The sequence below is a fragment of the Alligator mississippiensis genome, chromosome 2 (assembly GCF_030867095.1).
Source record: "Alligator mississippiensis isolate rAllMis1 chromosome 2, rAllMis1, whole genome shotgun sequence".
Taxonomy (NCBI): Eukaryota; Metazoa; Chordata; order Crocodylia; family Alligatoridae; genus Alligator; species Alligator mississippiensis.
The window spans coordinates 6,514,861-6,532,626 of record NC_081825.1 but is presented as its reverse complement, the minus strand read 5'-3'; the positions used below and the strand labels follow the sequence as shown (position 1 = coordinate 6,532,626).

The 17,766-nt window shown below is 48.0% G+C and overlaps 1 protein-coding gene across 3 annotated transcripts in view; it reads left to right on the top strand.

The window, feature by feature from the left end:
• Positions 1-2,275: 2,275 nt before the first annotated feature.
• Positions 2,276-17,766, top strand: part of ATRN (attractin) — a 245,943-nt gene continuing 230,452 nt past the window's right edge. For 2 of the 3 annotated variants that reach the window (XM_019495622.2, XM_019495624.2), the window contains exon 1: positions 2,276-2,564. In XM_019495622.2, the coding sequence (XP_019351167.1) occupies positions 2,344-2,564 (221 nt within the window). In that variant the 5' untranslated portion in view covers positions 2,276-2,343. The remainder of the gene's footprint in view (positions 2,565-17,766) is intronic. The other variant, XM_014597094.3, reaches the window with a different exon arrangement.

Here is a 17,766-nt window from a genome sequence, read left to right as displayed (position 1 = left end):
ACACTTTGCTTTGCCCCTTAGTCAAAAGAGGTGATGAGTTTAACTATTGGTACAAATGCACATTTCTTCTATCTTGCATTTCCTTCCACACCTGTTGACTCCTTATTTACCTGTCCCCGAATCAAGGCCAGACACAGGCACGGGCAAATCAAGTGGCCACCTGGGGCCTGGACAGAAAGGGAGCCCGAAAATGGTAATTTTTATTATTATTATCATTATTCATAGATGTTAGGGGCTGGAAGGGACTAGAAGATCATCGGGTCCAGTCCCCTGCACTAGGCAGGAAAAGACAACTGGGGTCAAGTGACCCCAGCGAGGTGACTGTCCAGTCTCCTTTTGGAGACTTCCAGGGTAGATGACTGCACCAGCACTGGAGGGAGCTTATTTTACAGTCTGGACACCCTGACTGTGAAGGAGTTTTTCCTCGAATTGAGCCTGAAGCGGCCTTCCCAGAGTTTGTATCCATTGGTCCCGGTCTTCCCCAGGGGTGCCCTGGTGCACAGCTGTTCACCAAGTTCTTGATGTATTCCCCTGACATAGCGGTAAGCCGCTATCAGGTCCTCTCGCAGCCTGCTCTTCTTTAGGCTAAAGAGGCCCAAGTCCCTGAGCCTTTCCTCGCAATCCCTGATCATACGGGTGGCTCTTCTTTGGACCCTCTCAAGTTTTTCCGCGCCCTTATTGAAGTGCAGCACCCAGAACTGGATGCACTACTCCAGCTGTGGTCTCACCAATGCTGAGTACAATGGGAGTATCACATCCTTAGTTTTACACGAGATGCATTGGTTGATGCACGCCAGCGTGGTGTCTGCCCTGCTGACCACCACCTCACACTGATGGCTTATGTCCATGTGATGGTCAACCATTACCCCTAGGTCCCTTTTGGCCGTGGTGCAGGTGAAATTGCCTGTAGGTATGTTGAGGGTTGTTTGCGCCCAGATGGAGCACCTTATACTAGGAAGTGTTGAACTTCATCTGGTTCTGGTCCACCCAACTGTCCAGCCTGTCCAGGTCTACCTCTATCTGCAACCCATCTTCTGGCATGACCACATTGTCTCATAACGTGGTATCATCCACGAACTTGGCCAGCGAGCTTTTCACTCCCACATCTAAATCATTGATAAAGATGTTAAAAAGCACCGATCCAAGCACGGACCCCTGAGGGACACCACTGGCCACTTTGTGCCAGGACGACACAGATGTGTTCATGAGGACTCCCTGGGTCCTACCATGCAGCCGGTTTCCCACCCACTGAACTGTTGAGCAGTGAAGCCCACAATCTTCCAGTTTTCCCACAAGAATATCATGGGATACTAGATCAAAGGCTTTTTGGAAGCCTAAGTATATAACGTCGACTTCGTCTCCCACGTCCAAGTGGTGAAAGACCTGTTTGTAGAAGATGAGATTGGTAAAACAAGACCTACCCACAACGACGTCACGCTGGCAGTCGCTCAGCATCTTACCCTCCACGAGCGTATCGCACATAGATTCTCTAGCGAGCTTTTCCAGGAGTTTCCCTGGGACGGAGGTTAGGCTGATATAGTTGCCCGGGTGCTCCCTCTTTTCCCTTTCTTGAAGATGGGCACAACATTGGCCCTCTTCCAGTCCTCAGGGATCCCCCCTGTGCGTCTCAATTTCTGAAACGGTTTTGCCAGGGGCTCCGCCATGACCTCGGCCAGCTCCTTCAGCACTCTTGGGTGAAGTCCATCCAGTCCCACTGACTTATAAATGTCTAGCTTTTCTAGGTGGTATTGCCCCTGCTCAGCATCCACCGTGGGAAGGCTATCATTCCCACCATGCCCCCCGTGATCCGGATCTCGCTTGACTTTCTCTGGCGTAGGGGGCCTGATACTAAAAGTTCGCCCGGGGCTGCTCCGAATTGTGGTCTGCGAGCTGGCAGGAATATCTCGGTTGTACGTCTACCGCGCTCGCTGCAGCGGGAGACTCTTCTTCCCGTGGGTCTAGGAAGGCAAGGCTCTTTGGGCAGATGCAATACTTTGTACTGGACAGAATCAAGGTGCGGGGCCCGTTGCAATACAAAAGGTTGGGGGACGTGACCGAGGACAGCGTGGAGCACAGCAGGCACCTGCCCGGCCTCGCTGCGCGGACACCCCCGCGCCAGCAGGGGCGGAGTCCTCCCACGCCTCCTCTCTATGCTCCTCCCGCGGCAGGACGGGCCGCGCTCCCTGCCCTTCTGCCCGCCCCGCCGCGCTCTATGGCGGGCGCGTGGCGTCACCTGCCGCGAGGCGCGTCCTCGCCGGCCGCCGTAGCGAGCGCGGCGCGTCTCTCCCGGCCACCGTCCGTCCGCGCCTCCTCCCGGCGCAGCGCACTCGGCTCCTCGGCGGGATGGCGCGGGGCGGCGCGGGCCGGCGGCGGCCGCCGCTGCTGCTTCTCCTCGTCCTCCTCCTCGTCCTGATGCTGCCGCTGCCCGGCGCCGCGGCGGCCGAGGCCAAGGAGTGCGACAAGCCGTGCGCCAATGGCGGGCGCTGCCAGCCGGCCAGCGGCCAGTGCGAGTGCCAGCCCGGCTGGGTCGGGGACCAGTGTCAGCACTGCGGGGGCCGCTTCAGGTCGGCGGGGCCCGGGGGGCGGGGCGAGGGGGAGGGGGCGGGGCTCTAGGGGTGGGGGCAGGGTCCTGTGGGGGGCTGTAGGGGTACACACACGGTACTCGGGGGGGGCTGTAGGGGTGGGGGCAGGGTACTGGGGGCGCTATAGGGCTGGAGGCAGGGTTGGGGGGGCTATAGGGGTTGGGGCAGGGTACTAGGGGGCTATAGGGGTGCAGATAAGGTGCTACAGTGGGCTATAGGGGTGTGGGCAGGGCTGTGGAGGGCTTATAGGGGTGGGGGCAGGGTACTAAGCGGGGTGCTGGGGCTGGGGGGCCAGCACTAGGACTTGGGGCTGGGGACTGTAAGGTTGGGGATAAGGCTGTGGGGAGAGCGGGGTGGGGACAGGGCCCCGGGGGGGCTCGAGTCCTAGGGGCAGTGCTTTGGGGGGGTGGGGCTGGGGGCACGGGGCTGTGGAGACCAGGCACTGGATGGTCTCCAGGGTGGTGGAGCAGGGCTGTGAGGGGCGTTGGCAGTGGGCTGGATGGGGGTGGGAGCTGGGGGCAGGATTGTGGGGCGAGTGGGGTTGGGGGCGGGGCTGCTGGGACAGGCCTCTGGTGGGATGATGGGGGTGTGGGGACAGGGCTCGGGGGTCAGGGTTGGGGGTGTGGGGCGGCGGAGGAATGCCCTGGGGCAGCGGGGGAGAGGGCTCTGGAAGTGCTGTAGGGCTGGGGAGCAGGTCTCTGCAGGGCTGTGAGGGCAGGGCCCTGTAGGACTGCGGGATCAGGGCTCTGGGGGGTGCAGGAGCTGGGGAACAGGTTTCTGGAGGCATCGTAGGGCTGTGGGGACTGTAGGGCTGGGCTGGGTGGGGTGTAGTGCTGGGGATCAGGGGTCTGGAGGGGCTGCAGGGCTGGGGGCATGGTGCTCATGGGGTGTAGCTCTGGAGGGTGCAGGGAGTGCCTTCGGTGGGCAGGACACTGGGGGCACGGGCAGTAGCTTGGAGAGGTGTGGGCTGGGGGACCAGGCCGAGCAGGGGCCTGTGGGTGTGTGTGTAAGGGGCTTTGGTCTAGGCAGGGCCAGCCCTGGGGGCCGTGGGGTACAGGACCTGGCCAAGGAAGGGAGAAGGGTGTGGGGGAGCGGGCATTTCTGATCCGGGGAGAAGGGGGCAGCTGGGGGTGCCTGAGTCAAGGGGCTGGGCAGAGAGGAGAGGTGGGGGCAGGGTTTGGGGGAGCTCGTCTCAGCTGTGGCTGCTCTGGAAGCAGGTATCTCTGGCAGAACGGCCAAAGGGTGGCGTGCGACGTGGCTCTGGTTCGTTGCCATCTGGAGCGCGGGGGCCAGCCTGGAAGGGTATAGGTCAGTCCAGGAATGGGTTCAGCTCTCCTCCTTGGGAAAGGGAGGTGTGAACACAGGGACTGATGTTTCCGAGATGATGCTTCCCCTGCTTGCGAGCCTGTCCTGCAAAGCGGCCCTCTGCCCTGGCTCTGGGGTGGAGAGAAAGTTGGAGACGTGGGTAGATGTAGGAGCAGTTCCCACTGCTCTGGTGGCCGGAGGAATCTGCCTCTTATCTAGGAAGCCCCCGATGCGTGGGAGCTCCCAGTGGTGGCCTGGCTGTGTGGGGTCCTCGCCAGGCACACGGCTCTGGGCCATCCCAGCTCTTGAATTCAGGAGCTCGCTTCTTGAACTTGTTATTCAGTCCGTATCGCAAGTTTGATGTTGTTTCGTATCCTCTAGATGATGAGAGTCCCGTCTCCTCCTGAAATAGTCCCTTGCCTGTGAGGTTGGTTGTTTGTATGCGCACCGCTTTAGCATATCGGGTTGTTTCAATTGAAAAGGAGTAGCTTTGAATGAAGGCAGAGGCTCCTTTGTGTTTCACGACTAATATAGATGAGTAACAAAAGAAATGGCATATACGTGCTTCTAACTGCCTTATCTGTTCTCTCCACTTGGGACTGTTTTGATAATGCTGCTTGTTTTTTTCCTCCACATATAATTCTACTGTTAAACTCACTTGAAAAATGTGATTGAAAGTATAATGCACAGATTCTGGCTTGGTAGCAAAACAGCATTATTTATTTATTTATTTTTTAACTGAAAGTTCTGGTAAATTCCACAAACTCAGCTCTAGGAGAAAAGTGCAAATGGCGTTTTTGGTGATTTCACGAAGCTTCGTCACGACTTGGGTACTGCTTAATTTAAGTCTGGCCTCCTGTCCTGAATGTTACCGGAGCTTTTCTCTTTCCTTGCCCAGAGCTCTGAGTGTTTTGGTGTAATATCATTAAGCTTCGTAGGCTAAGATGGGGAGGATGAAGGTAACTGAGAAGGAGATGCTTTTATAACCATGCAGTGTATTCTGCTTGTACCTGTGATTCTCTGAGGATGTTTTACTGTGTTAAATGCTCTTTTTTCTCTCTAGTTGCCATGAATAGTGTATATGCACTCTGGTGGGCTCTGGAGCACTGCTGAGGCTCACAGTTTGCTGGTATGCGTGCTTTGTGGACATCAGACCCTGGAAAGTAGGCAGCATAATTGCACTGGGGGCCCTGAACGCGTGCCTGAGGCAGGGAGTCCGTATAGCTCTGGGCATGCACTGGGCACCCAGTAGCCCAACTTGTCGGACTTGGTGTTAGTGGGCAGGGTGAGCTGCTTCTGAGCAGTACTCCCTGTCTCGGTGCAGATACGCTCTATGTAGCCACGACTCCTTTATGTTTGTGTGCATCACATGGCTTGCCACCTATTAAGTTCTGGTTCACTGACCTACTAAACTCTCTAATGGATCTTATTATGTTGTCCACTGTGTTTGTTACGTGCTGCTGTATTGAAGATTGGGATGTCTTGGCTTTACGTTATAAGTGTCTGAGATGATAATTCTATCCTGTTCAAGTCCTTAGTCTTCATCACTGTCACATCTGAGCACCCTTCTGTGGTGCTCGAAGCAATGTGGCTAACAACTCTTGTGTGATTTATTTTTCTTTTTTTCCTCCCCCCGTCTCTTTCTCTCTCTTCCTGTTTCAGAGAACATTGTGCCGAATAGTGCCTTATTATAGTATTTTGAAATGTATTTTCTGCTCCATTTTGGCTAGGCAGGGTGAGGCTGGAAAGGAGCATCTTGCATTTTGTTAGGTCTGAGGTGATTCCTAGGATATGTCTCTGCCAGTGGTTCTCAAGCTTGTTAGACTCCAGGCCTCCCTCGTTGCACTAAAGGCACCCCTTGGAAAATGCCAGCTCTTAGCTTTCGCTGTTTTTTTTTAATAGGGAAAAATCGTAGAACAGTTTTTCTGTTGCAAAGACCACAACAGGGCAGAACGTTTTTAACAATGTGAATTCCTTCTTGAAGTCTCTGGGTTTCTTGTGAATCACGTTTGTACACTTGACAGCGCTAATGCAGCACCCTTTAAAGGAACTCAAAGGACCTCGGTGTCTGTGGCACCCTGAATGAGAACCACTGGCATACGTAGTGCAAGGACGCACCGTGAAGAGAGAAACAAATAAGTGCTGTGCATGCTAGCTCCTGAAGGGATCGCAGCCTAGCTCAGGGATGGGCAAAATACAGTCCATGGGCCACATCTGGCCTGCTAAGGGATTTTGTGTGGCCTGTGGCAGGTCCCTTGGTCCTGCCTGGCCCAGGTGCAGGGGCCGGTCCTGCTGCCCCTGGGTACGTGGTGGGGCAGGGGTGGCACACGTTGGTTGGACTCAACTTCCTGGCAGCCCCCATGGAGGTGACGCACTTTGCTGCTGCCTGGTCACCCCAGCCCATCCACCTGCCCCACACCCATCACTGGGGGCATCGCCCAGAGTGGTCGAGCAGCTGGGATCTCCATGGATACTGGTCTGGGACCCTCACAGGCAGGGCGTGCTTGGCCAGACGGATGGGATGGTGCCGAGCGGCATCCAGGAGCGGGACGGGGGCAGCACCAGGGCTGGGGTTGCGGGACGGTGACAGCGCAGTGCCGAGGCTTGGGGCAGAGCTGTGGTCTGCTCTCTGCACATCCCTGCCTGCAGGTGCTGCTCCCCGCCCACCCTGCTGAGTGCACTTTGCCTGCAGAGTCCTAGGCAGGACTCCACGGAGACCCTGCCTACCTGCTCCCTCCGGTGGTGGGTGCAGGGCTGAAAAGCTGGGGCCGGATAGGATCAATTCCCACCCCCCACCAGCAACAGCTTACTAAAACTCCTTAAGTGGCCTTCCAGCCCCAAAAGCTGCTCACCCCAGCCTAGTTGTTTTCGAGACCCAATTAGACCAGATGGGCCTGTTGGTGCAGTGCTGCTTCTGGCCTGGCATGTGCAGCAAGAGCAGAGGCCAAGTTTGATGTGCTTGGGATCGTTCTATTGCTCAGGAAACTCCAACTAGCACAGAAAGCTATAGCCGGTTTCCTAAGGATTGGTGGCTTAGTGCCCAGCTATACTGCATTGTTGTAGTCCAGACTGGATGGGATGGGTCAGCATCTTCCCGGATGGGCCGGTGTCTTCTAGGTAACTAGAGAGAGCAATGTTTGTTTGGTAGTTGTTTTGCAGTGTGAATGTGTTTTGGATTCATAAAGTCTGGGCCTGACTTTTGAAACTTTAGTTAAATTCAAGTTAGATCTTTGTGTATGCATATGGATGTAGAACTATATTTTTTCATCTGCAATTAAACACTGAACATTTCTTGAAAACTGCATGGCATGTATAGGCATCGCTTCATCAGTCACTGAAATATATTTATTTCAGAGGTGGAAGGTTGAAACTTTTAACAGTGCTTGGCAGCACAATATGATCGTTGAAAGAAAATTTAAGATTACAGTGTATTTTTATTAACCTAATTGTAGTGGTTATGCACTACTAGCTGAATTTTATTAAGGAATATATAGAGTAATATAATATACTTAGCCAAGGAATTGTCTGCACAAAGCTAGGATCTATCTGCTTGGAGAATGTAAGTAAATCAATAGAGGAATGAGGTTTTAGCTAGCAACCTAGTATCATCATTTTCATTCTTAAAATAAATTGGAAATTTTGGAAAACCTGAAACAAGCAAATACTTTCAGTAACTAAAATATGTTGTTGGCATTAAAACCCCCCCAGAACTTTTGGCAACTTAAGGGGGTTCACTAGATTTCGAGTTAAAAACAGATTCAGCTTAATTTACGCATAATTTCCATGTAGTTTCTTGTTTGTATAATCAAATTTTATGCTCTAAAAAATCTTTTTCTCCTAGTTCTACAGGAAGGACTCAGCAGAACAATTAAACAAAGCATAGACAATGATCAGGAAATGCTGCAGCTAGGCATATATTAAATACTAGTGCAGTGAGACCTGACTGGGAGAGAATTGCATGAGGATGGGAAAAAGTTCTGGCTTTGACACATTTCCTTCTTAGACAGGTTTCACTGTAATTGCATGAAGTAAAATGAGTAAATGAAACATTTTCCTCTCTAATGGACATTAGACATTGCTTTCAACTAGAGACTGTGCTAGATTTTCCAAGGTTTTTTTTTTCCCCTCCTGCTTTCTATCCAAGAGAGAGGCAGACAAAGTCCTAGCTGCCACTTCTTCCTTAATTCATGCATCATCTTCACCCATGCTCTGGGAGACTGCCCTTACCATTCTGTGATTTTACTTGGATCACATATTTATATGCAGGGCTGATCAGTGACATTGTGGAATTCTTAAGTTTTCATAGAATCATAGAAATTGAGGGCTGGAAGGGAGCTCACATCTAGTCCAGCCCGTGGTCAAAGCAGGACCAGCCCTAAGTAGATCATCGCAGACGAGGCTTTGTCGAGCCAGGCCTTAAAAACCTCCAAGGATGGAGACTCCACAACCTCTCTGGGTAACCTGTTCCAGTGCTTCACCACCCTTGGAGGCCCAACGACTCGAGAAGGAGGCTAACCCAGGGGTGCGAATCCCACTCCCTCTGTGCAGCAACATGCCCCCACTGCCGAAGAACGTGCGCATCCAGAATCGGGCTCCTCAATCAGCTGGGGACCCATCAAGCCTGACGGACATCATCTTCAACTTCAAGTGACCGCTGCTGCTGAATACCCTCCTAGTAAAAAAAAAACAAAAAAAAAAAACAAACCAAAAAAAAAAAAGTTTTTCCTAATATCCAACCTCAACTTGCCTTGCTGCAGCTTGAGCCCATTGCTCCTTGTCCTGCCATCTGCCCCCACTGAGAACAGCCCAGCTCTATCCTCTTTGCAGCCCCCCTGCAGGGAGTTGAAGGCTCCTATTAAATCCCCCCTCGGTCTTCTCTCCTCCAGACAAAATAAGCTTAGTGTTCACTGTAACCTGTACGTCCTTTTCTGCGGAGCTGCTGCCCAGCTAGTCTGTCCCCCCCCCCCCCCGCCTGTCCCGGTGCATGGGATCTTTCCATCCTAAGCGCAGGACTTTACACTTGTCCTTGATGAACCTCATGAGAAACCCTTTGACTGAATCCTTCAGTTTGCCGTGGTCTCTGTGAATTGTAGTCCTACCCTCCCGTGTATCAACTACTCCCCCCAGCTCGGTGTCATGCAAACTTGCTGAGGGTGCGCTCTATGCCATCTTCCAGGTCGCTGATGAAGGTATTGAACTAAATCGGCTCCAGGATTGACCCCTGGGGCACTCCACTTGATACCGGCTGCCAACTAGACATCAAGCCATTGATTACTACTCTCTGAGCCCAGTGCTTCAGCCAGTTTTCTATCCACCTTACAGCCCATTCATCCAGCCTGTACTTCCTTAGCTTGCCTTCAAAAAAGTTGTGGGAGACCATTATAAAAGCCTTGCTAAAGGTGCAAGGTGCATCACATTCACTTGTTTCTTTGCATCCACAGAGCCAGTCATTTCGCCATAGAAGGCGGCAGTCAGGTTGGTCAGGCATGTCTTGCCCTTGGTGAATCCATGCTGACTGTTCCTAATCACCTTCTCCTCCTCCAAGTGCTTAAAAATGGATTCCTTAAGGACCTGCTCCATGATCTTTCCAGGGGCTGAGGTGAGGCTGACTGGTCTGCAGTTCCCTGGACCCTCCTTCTTTTTCGTAAAGATGGGCATTATATTTGCCCTTTTCCAATCATCTGGGACCTCTCCTGATTGCTATGAGTTTTCAAAGATGATGGCCAATGGATCTGCAATCGCATCCGCCAACTCCCTCAACACCCTCGGACGCATTGCATCTGGCCCCATAGACTTGTACACATCCAGCTTTTCTAAGTAGTCCCTAACCTGTTCTTTTGCTACCGTTAGCAGCTCACCTCCTCCTCAAACTAATGCAACTGGCAGCACAGTCTGGGAGCTGTCCTTGCCTGTGAAGACTGAGGCAAGGACAAAAAAAGGCATTGTGCACTTCAGACTTTTCTGCATTTATCTGTCTTTAAGTTGCCTCTGAGTTTACTCAGGCTGTTTCTAGGTTATGGCTTGCTTCCTCGCTAGCCTTCTAGCTTGTACTGAATGACCAGCACAGGTTATTTGTAGGGCTGACAAACTATTAAAAAAATGAATTACAATTAATTGCGAGATTGAAGAAAAATAGTCGCAATTTTTGCATGAATCACGCAAGTTAACTGCGATTAATTGACAGCCTTGGTTTATTTGGCTTGTTTTTTAAAGGTTGCATTAAACCTCCCTTTCCCCTCTGCTTAAACTGGCCATCTTATGACAAACAGACAATGGCTGAAAAGTGGAAAGACAGCGCAACTGAATATGGGTTTCTCTTCTGTCCAGTTTCTGAACTGCTCATTACCTGAGTTATCGAATGCTGGTTGACTCTGCCGAATACTGACTGCCCCCAACAGCTTTCTACTTGCTCGTTGTTTTCTTGGACAAACGGCACAAGTGGAAGATGGTTCCTGTGTTTCTGCCAAATTGGAGACGACGCTGCTGCCTACCAGGCTGTTCGGAAAAGTTTTTCTCATCTCTTGGGGGCTTGAAGTTGCTTCCATGTTTTCTGCCTTATGTACAAATGGCTACTTATAGCATGAAACAACCTCCTGAGTGAGTCTGGAGGTGCTGCTTGCCCTTACTCTGGATCTGTCCATACCCCAGTTGCCTCATTTTGAGAAGCTAAATGAGCCTCTGTCTATGTGGGAGTCCTTAACCATTTTGGGTAGCTTACTGTTGGCCTAAATGACCTCCACAGAAATATCCCCAAACTGCTGAAGTAAATGCTGCCTTCAGTTGAGTTCAAGAAGAACATGATCAGTAGTGCTGCTTCCCTGCTTCCTCCTGAAGTTAAATAACATGGGGAATGCACATGGGGGGAAAAAATCACCTTTGCTTGTCCTCCTAAGCTTTACAAATGATGAGTAGTGAAGGGAAAAACAATGAACTTACTGCACACAACACATTTGTCTATGGATAATTGCTCTGAAATATTGTATACTTGGACAATGACAGGTAAATCTCAGGCGAAGGCAGTGCTCTTTAATTTTCCTTTCTTATAATAGCCTGCACTTGTGAAACTTTATAGGTGTTTAGTCTGGGGATGGAGGAACAAATCATCGCAAGTTCAGTCCGAGAGGAAGGAATGAATTGACTTGAGCCATACTTTGTTCTCATATAGCAGGACAGGAGGATTTGATGATTTGCAGTCGCTGAAAGCTATACTGCTTCTCCAGACAGGAACTTTAAATTGAATTAAATTTATATTAGCTATTTGAGTGACTGCACGACTATCAGTGATGCTTTGTTTCCATTTCCTGCTCCTTTCTCCTTACCGTTTTTTCCAGGCTAACTTGCATTTAATTGTCTTACAGTATGTTAAAAAAGTCCACTGCTGTTTCCTCATCCACATGTCTCCCCATCTTTTTGCTTTAAAAAGTATGTTTCTTTCTACTTGTATACACCTGTCGTTGGCATCTGTCCCTTGGCGTCCACAAGGTGAGTTTGGGGTCCTTCCCCACGCACAAAACCCTCCAAGTTTGTTACTTCCTAGTGTGACTTTGCCAGCCTGTCCTTTTATTTCTAACAAATAAAAAAAATCACTTGCTGTTTAAGCTTCTTAGGGCAGCCTCTCTCTAAGCTTTGTATTTTTGTAGTGTGAAGCATACCGTTGGTTGCAAAGATATCGATACTTCAACACCTGGAAAATGTCTTTATTTTTTAATTCAATCAGTTTTTAGTTTGTACCTGTCCAATTAAAAATCTCTAACTTTTATAACTCTGTAGTTTCCAAGCTTATGCTCAATATAGAAATTTCCAGTGCTCCATTAACATTAATTTTGTTAAATTATGTTAGGCAGTTGGACTAGATGACCCTTGCAGTCCCTTCCAAGCTGATGGCTCTCTGATTGTAAGTACGTTGCTTGTAAAAGTGACACCCTAAATGTGGCACAATCACAATAAAGTTTTGTAATTATTGTCTCATTGATTTCCATAAGAAAAGTCTTGTATCTTCTAGGGATGTGGTAGTCCAGGGGTGTCAGACTCATTTGGCTCTGTGAGCTGGGTCCATACTATGGGGGTTTTTACAGGCTCTTTGACACCACCGTTAAGAACAAAGAAAAGTCCTGCATGATCTGGACTACAGAAGCCAATCAGGATTCTTTTTTTACCTATTTCATGTCATGAAAATGCTGTCACAGGTCTGGTTATGATGGGAGTTTGCACAGGTGTCTGCCTAGATGTCTGGAGGCGGGTTAGTTGTCTCTGCAGCTGAGGACAAAAATTGACTTGCAGAAAATGCTGGTGCTACTTGAGATGGAAAGTATCCAACTCTACAGTGGCTGTGGCTAATTGTGCAGGGCTGGTTGTAAAGTTAAAAGAAAACCTTGCAGTTTGAGCAGTCTCATTATGAAAATTGGATACAACACAGAATCTTGGAGCATTTGGTATTTTTAGAGCACAACCATGCTTAGAGAAAGCAGATGCAATGCGCAGGTCTAATTAAATTGAAGATGGCTTGTAGGATAGGTGACATGAAAAGTACAAACTGGTTGCCTTTTTTTTGCCTGCAAAACTCCTTGGCAGTGAGGTTGGCTTGAAATTTCTGCCTCACTTGAAGCCCTGGGGTAGGGTTTGTTCTGTAACTTGTGGGTCAGTGGTTCCCTAAATATCACCACATTTCCCAAATGATCTGTGATTATTCCATTTAGGGCTTTAAAGTCCATATGCCCTGTTGGGCTCATTTGAAAACGAGCATGCTAATTGAGGGACCTAAGTTAGTCTTCAATAAAAATAAAAGGACATTTTAATTAGCATCTCCATCCTTGAAGGCTTTGAAGCCCCAGCTAGAAGAAGCCTTGGCTGGGATGATGCAGCAGAGCTGGTCCTGCTTGGAGCAGGGGGTTGGACTAGATGTGACCTCCTGAGGTCCCTTCCTGCCCTCGTTTGCTATGGTTTCTAAGATATATACTCAGTTACCAAATTACCTGTTTGTTTTAAATGCTGTCTCAGTGAATGGCATATAGCAGCAGGGGTGAGCGAAGGGAGAGAAGCTAACAGTGAATTGAATTGTGCATGACAGATGCCTCCGAGACACACATGCTTGATACATCATTATTGTACAAACAGGATTTGAGATATGAGATGGTTGGTTCGGGGAAAACTGTGGCAGGGTTGGCAACAGGCACTGGGATTCTTACCCATCCCCATAGCTCTGTGTGAAGCTGTATGGAGGGAGGTATGTCTCTAAACTATATGTTTCCAGATTTATTAATTTTTTTTCCAGGGGTTTGTTTTGCTTGAGTCTATTTTCTGGTTGGTAGCAGCTTCTGTTTTTGGTAACTAACTTCCCCCATCCTGAAAGGGAGCAAGGTGATACTAAGACAGCCGAACAGCTGAAGGAAGTGTTTTGCTGGTGTCAGAACTTGAAACAGAGTTTAGTGCAGAGAGTCATTTATCCTTAAGTGCACTTAAGTGGGGGGAAGAAAATGAGTGGTATTTTTTTTTTTTTTGGTAAATTATTTTTTTTTAAAGCTTATACATCAAACGAGTTCTCCTTTGTCAAGGTTTTCCTATTGCTGTGCAATTATTTGCCCACAAGAATAAATTAAATTTCAGATCTCGCAATGAAACCATGCAGGTGGCTTGCTTCAGTAATCGTGCTTTCAAGACCATTTAAACATTCTAGTAGTTGCCTTACCTTTTCTGGCTTATAATCAGTTACTGTTATGAAAAATTGCTTGGTGGTTTTTGGTTATTAGTGCTGTCTAGTCTATAAATTAAGCTGACCATATCTGTTGAATGGTTCTTATTTTTTCAGTCTGTTTGCTTGCATGCTGCTTTACTTCCAGTGGCCTTTCATTGAGTGACTATTAGTATTTAAGCAGTTTTGTTCAGTGCTATGTCATGCATATTGCTGTATGGGGTGTTCTGAAACAAGTTTTATAATGGAAGTTTTTCATTGTATAAAAACTCTTTGTGAAGTCAGTGTTTATGGAGGTGAAGCCATAGCATGCTTGGGTAGAGCCATGCATGTGTGACTCATGGATGAAGCAAGCTTTCCACGATGGCTCCGGGTCAAAGCTCTGGTCCTGCTTATGCCGTGACTGCTTTGTATTCCCAATTATGTTGAGAATGTCACATTCATTTTATGGTTAACTCTCTACTAGATCGGTCTTCAAGGACTCAGCATATTAAATGTTTACCTTGACCTTGTGCACTATGATTTTGTGTGCACTATGAAATGCTTTTCACTCACTTGGGCCAGGGATCGGTTGGATCTGGCTCATGAACTTGGGCTTTAGCAGCGTATGGCTGCAGGTGCTCTCCTAGTGCCGCCTGCGGGCAGGTTGTGCCAGCTACCTGGCTACCTCTGACCTGGGGGGGGGGGGGGGGTCATTCTGCACCCAGAGCTGGAAAAGCTTTTCTGTCCTGGCACACGTTGCGTTCATGGTGCAATTGAACATGTCAGGTGCGCCATAAATAGCAATGTGCCACATGGTCATTAAGTTTATGGCACCTTAAAATGGCAACTCAACCACAAAGGTATTCCACAAAATACATGGGGCATCTTTGTGGCTCCCTTGTATGGCATCACAGCCGAAGGTGGGGCATTTCTTCTCATCCTGATACCAACAGGCAGTTGATTTGGCTTGTTTGGGATCTGGCTGGGGGTTGCCCTGGCCCTGATGCTGACAGCCACTGATTTTTCAGCATTGGGATATGTCTCGTTGGGACCTGGCAGGTTTGCTGCCTTGCCCTGTCACCCTCTTGATGGTGAACACTCCCTGCAAACCTCCTGGGCTTGCTGGGTCCTGGCAGGTTTACTGCTTGGTCCTACAGCCCCTTCAGGACAAAGCAACAAATCTGCCAGGTCCTAGCAAGGTGTAGGGGTTTGATGGGACCCAGCACGTCAAAATGCCTATAGTTGTCCCCAGGCATTGCTGGGTCTGGAACCACCCAGAGCTTGGCGGTGATCTGGTGCTGACAATGACCTGTCTGCTTGTGTCTTCCCCTACATCTGGACCTGAACCCAGACCTGTCCAGGGCCAGTGCTGATGATCAGCTGATTGTTGGCACTGTCAAGGGACAGGCCTGTGTCCCCGAGCTACCCCCATCCTGGTCCCTGGGATCAGAGAGGGGTAGATCTGTGCCCAGGATGGAGCCAGCCCCTGTTGGAGCCACAGGACTGGGGTGAGGGCAGCTCTTCAGTGGCATGAGTGGGATCGGAGGAGTTTATGCTCCATCCCAAATGTTACGCTTCTTGCCATGCGTGTCTGGCATGCCGGGAGATGCAGTGTCTGGAATAGGGCATAAAATTTGTCTGATCCCCAGTCACATCATTGTTTTAATACCTGTCCAGGGGCCTTTGTCCTAAGCAAGATGGAAATAGTTCAATATCGTCTGCATTGACTTTTTATATTAAAAATGCAAGAAAATATTAAGGTAAAGGTGCCTAGGCGCCTTGCCGTCAAAGACTTCTTTTTATTTTTACAGTGTAGTGAAAGTATGGACGGACATTAAAGTTATTTGGTCCAGTGGCTGGAAAGTCCTGAATTTTTAAATGGTAGGTGAAGAAAGAATTATTCTTAAAGCTACTGTAGGTTTAAAAACCCTGCAGGGGATCATGTTGGGACTAGGGACCAACATATTTTATAGTCAGCAATTTTTAAATTCTTAAAACACGAAAGGAAGTGTTTTATGGTATAGAAAATGTTTTGCAGTTTTTAACCATATTTATTTATAGCTGGTTTTTGCTTGCCTGATGGCCTTTGAGTGCATTTTTGTTAACTGGTTGATTCACTGCATTCAAATACATGTCTCACAGCAGAAGGAGATCTTTAAATTTGGAACAGTCATTGTTTGCTTCTCCAAAGTTCAGGCTGCAGCAATTTTTTAAGTCGCGATTCTTCATTTTGGGCACAGAAATAGTCTTTAAGTACTCCCTGATTTTTGTTGTTTTGATGCATATCATTTTGAGGAGGCATACACATTGTTCAAAGTAACCACATTTTTACAAAGCCAGTACTGTACAGGAGGGAATGAAAAAAATCTTCGATATCCGATTGGCAGTCCTTACTTCCATGGGATTTTTTGAAATGTTTTCATCGAGTTCACATTGTAAATTCATGTAAAACAGTTCCATAAAACTTCTGCGTTGTGGAAGAACAAATTACTAAAAATGAAGTCGCTCGTGGTATGTCATTAATCTTATTAAGCTAAACTTTAAAGAGCCTTTGAAAGACCAATAGTATGTTGGCTTAGGTTACACCCCAGCTATAACTCAGTTAAATGCATTTAAACTTCAAATTTGTATCTGTGCAGTTTCAGTTTATTAATAGTTATGGAATTAGGTTATGACAGAAGAGGGCACATCTTGTTATAGTCCCATGTTCTGTGTGTTTATAGTTGTAACTTTGCATGATGCTTTAAAGTATAAGAATAGATGCTTCTAAAATGTTTTTAGCCTTGAAACTGGAAGACACTAAGAAGGGGATCGAGGTTAATATGCTATGGAGAATAAAAAGTATATGCTTTTTTAAATTAAGTAGAAACCTGCAGTAGGTTGGCTCTTGTGCATGCTTTGCTGTTGTCCCAGAGTTGCACATCTGTTGATTGTTGGCACTGTCAAGGGACAGGCCTGGATCCCCGAGCTACCCCCATCCTGGTCCCTGGGATCGGATTAGGGCGGAGGGGGTAAGCTCTGTGTCCAGGACAGAGCCAGCCCCTGTTGCAGCCACAAGACTGGGTTGAGGGCAGCTCCATGGTGGCATGGCTGGGATTATGCTCCATCCCAAACACTATGCTTCCTGCCATGCGTCTGGCGTGACGGGAGATGTAACGTCTGTCTTGGTTGAGAAAATCATGGTTGTCAGGTAACTAGACTTAACCCTATTTTTTAAAATAAGGGCCCAAGTCTTGAACTTTCATTAGATGTTGGGAAGTGTGGGGATGGTATCCTTATAATGGTCTTTTTTGGGGAGTGGGGTGGAGGTGGCCACATTTGGCCAAATTTGGAGTTTTTTGCAGTGCTTTGAAATTCAGTCAGTGGCAATAATTTATTTGGGTGAAGAGAAATGTGTGGTTCATTCTTGCTTAATTCTAATTGGGGACAAGTAATAAAGTGGTGTATGCCGGAAGTGGAAGGTGGTATGCTTTGCCTTGGGTAATTTCTTACTATTAAAGCTCTAAACATTTTGTGCCCCTTTTAAATATGGGGGATTCCTCCTAACAGAAAGGAGAGATGATGTCCTAGTTAGTTCATTGACGCATTTTTCACTTCTCTTTAGTTTTGCTCACATTTATAAAGATTATAAATGATACGCAAGGTTATCTTGTCCTTTAGATTCATCGTGTGCTGTTTTGTGAGGTTGGCTACCCTAATAGACAAGCCTGAAAAAAGGAAACGCATGCATCTGATTGTAAAGATGAGAGAAAAACACTGTCTGGGCACGCTGTCGCGTTTCCATGATGTAGATTTCCACACTTGCAATAATTTGTAATACTGAAAAGCTCTGCTGTGATATTTGTGTAGCAGCTGGAAGGTTAAAAACCGCAAGGTGCCTATTTTGTATTGCAGCTGGTCCCCCAAAGTTAATGGCCGCTGCAGGAAAGTTACTATTTAATACAGTAAAAGCACAAGAAAATGAATAGATCCAGTTGCTACTTCGTGGGTACTGTGCAAGGTCTTTTTAACTAAGGGCGAATTCTAATTATTGGTGTGGTCTCTAATGTTGGTTTAAGCTGAATGCCCATTGATTTCTCCATCTGTTTGCTAGTATTTGTGGAGTGAGATTGTTACGTTTCTAAGGCAACATCTTGCTAACTAACCCACTCCTTTTTTTTTCATCCTTTAATAAATTTTAGGGGTTTTTTTTTTTTATTGCATTTTTGA